The 6000-nt window shown below is 43.0% G+C and overlaps 1 protein-coding gene across 3 annotated transcripts in view; it reads left to right on the forward strand.

The window, feature by feature from the left end:
• IARS2 (isoleucyl-tRNA synthetase 2, mitochondrial) overlaps positions 1–606 on the forward strand; it is a 160624-nt gene extending 160018 nt beyond the window's left edge. For all 3 annotated transcript variants that reach the window (XM_033936093.1, XM_033936091.1, XM_033936092.1), the window contains one exon: positions 104–606. In XM_033936093.1, the coding sequence (XP_033791984.1) occupies positions 104–246 (143 nt within the window). In that variant the 3' untranslated portion in view covers positions 247–606. The remainder of the gene's footprint in view (positions 1–103) is intronic.
• Positions 607–6000: the final 5394 nt, after the last annotated feature.

The raw sequence follows: 6000 nt of genomic DNA on the forward strand, positions 1-6000 counted from the left end.
ATTTTTCTCTGCCAAATGTGTTTGTATCTTGAGAGTGGAGTGATGGTGTAGAATAATTCATTGCTTGTGTTTTTTCTTTTTCCTACCTTCCCCCAATTCTAAGGTGGTGACATTCGTGAAGAAACAACCTATAAGGTCATAATTCAGTTAGCAAGCGCAGAGAGGTGTCCCCGCTGCAGGAAGTATACAACCTCTTCCTTGCTGACCCCCTGTCCCCGCTGCCTGGAAGTCATTGCTGAGAAGTGAAAAATCCGGGTTTGGTGCACACCAGAATCAGAACAGAGCTTGGCTGCAGCCTGTGCAACTCAGCCAGGCAGAATACTGAAGGAATGATACTACCTGGGAAAACCCTGTGCGCTTACATAGCAGGGTGGTACAAACCTTCTTCTAGGACTGAAAATTTGCATTTCTGTGTTGAGATGCTATGGAAGTTGGAAAGCCACAGTTTGACAGATAAAATCAAAGTCTATTTTATGATTTGTCAGAGCTGAAGTGAAATGCAGGAGATTGTCTACATATTGATGGAGCTATGGCTTATGAAGACTTTCCTATATTATGTAATCTGATTTTAAGTCAGAAAAAGCTTTATTGAAATAAACATTAGAAAAAAATCTATTTGCTGTATGCATTCTTTTTTCATTTTCACTATTAAAATTTTTTATATGTATTAAGTACTGTGTTCTGCAAAGCTAATGGTTTCTGCACACTGAAACTAGAATGCAAAATTTGGGGAATGTTTTTTCTTATTAGATCTCAAGGGATATCTATTGCCTTGGGTGAATATCTTAATAAAGGCAGTTAATAAATCTGAAGAAATGATAGGACACATTCCATTAGCTTTTGGTTTTTGTCACAGCAGCCAAAATACTAGTACATTTGCTGGCAGATAAAATGTGGTAACCAAGACTTGCTGACAGCCATCCAGATTGGAACTTTCAGAGGACTTTGGGTAAGGAAAAGAAACATTCTCGGATCAGTTTGCTGTTTAACAGCGGCCAATAAATGTATAACTTGCCTAATTATATAGTTTCAAATGCTCTAAGGATAGTGTCAGGCCAAAACTCTCTCTGACCTTGTATCTGCACAGAGAAGTGGAAGCAGTAGAGCAAAGTGAGAACAGGAACCAAATAGCCACTGAATAATGGCTTGCTGAATAGCAGATCTAAACTAAACAGATAGCATAGGCAGCATTGATTCTACTATAATAAAACCCTAAGCTCACATGCGCAATCTTACCTGTGTGTTCCGTTTTCCATGATCAGTAGGTCCCCAGCAGATAGGAGTGAGCATGCACGCTTAGCTTTGCCAGTGGCCGCCAGACAAATTGAAAATGGCCTCCCTGCTCTCCACCGCGTGGAGACCTCCATCCAGAAAAACGGCACTACCAGCCAAAGTTTATTTTTTAAGTTTAAAGGTGATGGTTCTGTATCCTAACGTGGCCGTAGTCTATTTACAGTGCACAGCGGCTTGAGGCGTGCACGCAGAGCTTGATACGGCTGCCGGCACATGCAACAGCTGTCGGCGGTGCAGGCATTTGAGCAGCAGTGGCGGTTTTACTGCTGATAGCTGGCACTTAGAGGAATGGCTTGAGGGTGTCATGAGGTGTCCCATGCTGATAAACATTCTCAAATGCTCAGGGAAGTGGAGGGGGAAGGGAGAAGGCCTACTGCTGGACAGGGGGAGCAGGGAAGAGGTGCTGCTGGATAGGGGGAGGTAAAAGGAAGGGAGGCCTACTGCTTGACGGGGAGCAGGGAGGAGGTGCTGCTGGACACGGGGAAGGGAGAAGGGCTGCTGCTGGACAGGGAGAGCAGGCAAGGGGTGGTGGTGGACAGCCAAGGAAAGAGAGAGACAGAAATAAAGACAGACAGACAGAAAGTGATGCCAGACCATGGGGGAGGGATGGAAGGGAAGGGAAGGAAACAAAGATGCCAGATCATGGGATGAGTGGGGTGAGAAAGATGGAAGGAAAGGAGACTAAGATAACAGACCTGGGAGTAGGAGACAGAGATGCCAGATAATGGGGTGCCTTGGCCTCTTCTAATTGTTCATTTACAGCTAAAAAGGAATTTGTAGCTTGAACAATTTGAGTTCTTAGCATAGATATATTAATTTTTGCCTCATCTAAGTCTTTGGACAGCTGATGACACTGAGTGTTCAAGTCAGTATTTTCTTGTCTTATGCTAATAAGTCCTCTACAGAGGCCTTGAATGAAAATACACTTTTGTTTATTTGTTTTCTTTCTAAACTCCTGAGAATGATTAACCATTTGTTTCTGAATATCGTGCCATGTGTGTTCTGGAAAGTTACCCTCATATGGACCCCCTTTCTTGTCAAAATATTTATGTACAACATCTATGAGTTCTTGAAAATCAAAAGAGTTCATATTTGAGGCTGCAGTCTGCCTTGGTACCTGGGCCTTGCTCATCCCTGTCTGTGTGTAGCCTTTGAGATTGATATGCTCCCACTGATGAAGGAGGGAGACTTTAGTTAATAGGTAGAAAAAATGAGGTAAAGCGTCTTAGGCAAGAGTCATTGGCATAAATAATACACTTATGCCCACACTTGCCCACACTTTAAATGCAAAGGTTACTACTTGAAATTTACAGGCAGAAGTTTAGCAGGAAAAAATATAAGAAGTTTGTTAGAAGAGGAGAGATGCCAGCTGCCAGTTCCAGTCCAGTGTGCACTGGGCCTTTCACCAGGGCAGAGACTGACAAGAAATAGAATTAAAAGCACAAGGTAAAAAAGTAAAAGTTATTAGTACAGATGTGGCGTGTCTTAATTGAGTGACTGTTTTAACTTTGGACCATGGTTTTCTTCAGAGCAGCTCAAATATTCTTACATGCAACACACTCTAGCAAGCATAAAATGCAAACTGGCACAGGTAAACTACAGAGACTTTTGATAGTAAAATCTCACCAAATATAAAACCCAAAATATTACTGGAACTTTTCACCAGTGTGTCACCAGTCTAAAGTACAATTAATCTAAGGGTTTTCCAAGGTCTTTTGATTTCTATCTCACTCTGTCTATACTTCACAAAGTCTTTTGAGGGGAAAATACCATCTCTCACCTTGTCTTAGGCAGCCAATAATCCTATTGCACAGTGCCTACAAGAAAAAATAAAATTGAATTCTACTTACCCAGATTAAATCATCAGGAAGGACCGAGACAAGCCCCTAAAATCTAAGGTTTGGAGATCAGGTCCCCCACACTGTGAGGTTGTAGGAGTTATGGGAGGTGCCCTTACAAACGCCAGGCCCCAGGTTCAGTTCCCTCACAGAAGATTCACCAGGAGTAGAATCAAATAAGAAACACAGCCAGAGGTGATTGCATAAAGAATATATTATAGAAATAGTCTTATAGAAAAGCAATATTTATAAGCATTACCATTAAGCATTACAATTAAGGAGAGAGCAAAGCAGTTTCCCTGCCTTACAGAGTTCAGAGGCAAAGAGACAGAGAGGCGTGAAGTTCTAGGGAGAGACAGAGAGAGAAAGGGGGATGGGGGTGATGGTCTAAGTTGTGAGTTCCAGAGATCAGCCAGAGAGAGAGAGAAAGAGATAGAGAGAAGGATAGACAGGGAGATAGATAGACCATGTGTGTTGCAGAGAGGAGGCTTTTATAGTTTTGAATCTTATTCTGAATATAGAAACTATTGTATTTCCCAGTATCTTTCTGTTTATAATTTGTAAACTGTTTGATAATTTAATTGATAAGGAAGGTGTAATACTTGCAGGTATGGTAGATGGGATTAGTCTCTGGCTTCTTTGTCCCATTCAAGCATTCTATCTTCTTGATAAACAATCCAGTCTGGCTGGATGCTTAATGTATGTGAATTCTGTGCAGGAGCACAGAATTGTGCATCAACATTCTAGAGTCAGATTGATATAATTTCCCATAGACCTTTGCTGACATTAGTTACGCCAACTGAAAATGCTGATTGTTAGCAATAGCTATGCTGACGGGGATCACGAACAGATCGGAGGTTATCATGCCGCTGTACTGGGCCATGGTGCGTCCTCACCTGGAGTACTGCATACAGCACTGGTCGCCGTATATGAAGAAGGACATGGTACTACTCGAAAGGGTCCAGTGAAGAGCGACTAAGATGGTTAAGGGGTTGGAGGAGCTGCCGTACAGCGACAGATTAGAGACATTGGGCCTCTTCTCCCTCGAACAGAGGAGATTGAGAGGGGACATGATCGAAACATTCAAGATACTGAAGGGGATAGACTTAGTAGATAAGGACAGGTTGTTCACCATCTCCAAGGTAGGGAGAACGAGAGGGCACTCTTTAAAGTTGAAAGGGAATACATTCTGTACAAATGTAAGGAAGTTCTTTACCCAGAGAGTGGTGGAACGCTCTCCCGGAGGCTGTCATAGGGGAAAACACCCTCCAAGGATTCAAGACAGTTAGACAAGTTCCTACTGAACAAGGACATACACTGGTAGGGCTAGTGTCAGTTAGGGCACTGGTCTTGTTGCCCCTAATCCCCCTCTCTCCCCTGTGGTATAGGTACCTCTCTTCTCTTCTTCAACGCAGGTTGCCACTTCCAGTCTTTGGCCCACCAGCAGCATCAGCTGGACACTGCCTTCAGCAGTCCTGAAAGCTCTCCTTCGGCATCCACTTCCTATCCCCACAGAGGCAAAGCTGCCAGGCTGCTGAAGGCAGCATATTCAGCTGATTGACGCTGCCAGTGCCCCAGAGAAAGCAGGCTTGCCTTCAGTGGACTAGAGCAGCATGCGGACACCTGGACAAAATGAAAAATGGGCAAAAGCTGTCTGGATGCCTGACAGAGCCCTTAAAAAGAGGACATGTCTGGGGAAACCAGGTTATCTGGTAACCCTACTGAAGAAAGAATAATGAGGATAGGAAGGGCAACTGTAATTCAAAGAGCAGGGGCCTGAATGGGGAGATATGCTGAGAAAAGGGTTTCTGAGTAGAGTGGATCAGGTTTGAGGGAAGAAGTACTAATGGGTGAAGAAAGGGATGGGAGCATCAGGAGTGGTGCAACTAGGAAGAAACAAGAACATACAACAAATTTGTTGAGTTTTGTGGCCTGGTTCCAATCAATCAGCCATGCCTTACAACTAAGCGAGCCCAAGAATCATTGAGTGTGAGATGTATTTACTAATTGAGTGGGTAAGTCTTGGGTAATGAAAGGACAGACCTGGAAACCCCCACACAGGAAAGGGTGTGCCACCCAGAGGGGCTTGGAGATACATCAAATAGGAAATACACATATCCTCAAACTAACCCAGAGTGAAACATGGAGATTAAAACAGAAATATTTTCAGTTGTGAAATAGAATTAGTAAAAGTACAGGCAGAAGTATTTGACCAAATTATTCCGTCAAATAAACCTTTTTCTAGCATTACCATAAAGCCAGAGTGCCTGTGTACTAACAAGGAAAATAAAATATTCAGAAAGACCCACTCATACTAGAGGAAGAATAAATTTCTTAACAAGTATCATGTGGTAAGCAGTATTTCTGGGCAATCTGAAATAGTCCAGTTTAAGGTCTCCAAATTCCCATTCACCAGTAACCAGTTGTCATAGCGATATATGGATAGGTTTTATTGTGTTCCACACAGAACAGATCCTGTTCACACCCACACTGCTCCTTGTGAACCTAGGCAAGTCACTTAATTCCCCCTTTGCCCCAGGTACATTAACTGTGAGCCCACTGGGACTGACAGGAAAAAATGCTTGAGTACCTGAATAAATTCATGTAAACCATTCTGAGCTCCTCTGGAAGAACGATATAATCTGCTGGAGTTTTCTCCAAAGATGGATTTGTGAATTATTTTTTTCACAGGTAGTCAGTGTAGTTTGAATAGAGGTGGTCTGGCCCTCAAAACGGTGTGATTAGAAGATCAGCCTTCCTGATGAATTTTGGAGCACTTGCAGGCATTTTATTTCTCTCTCTGTGGCAACATAGTATAGTTGCAGTAGTCTAGGCAGGGCAGTAAGACAGCTTTGTACCACCTTCCTAA

Source organism: Geotrypetes seraphini, chromosome 3 (genome assembly GCF_902459505.1).
Source record: "Geotrypetes seraphini chromosome 3, aGeoSer1.1, whole genome shotgun sequence".
Classification (NCBI taxonomy): domain Eukaryota; kingdom Metazoa; phylum Chordata; class Amphibia; order Gymnophiona; family Dermophiidae; genus Geotrypetes; species Geotrypetes seraphini.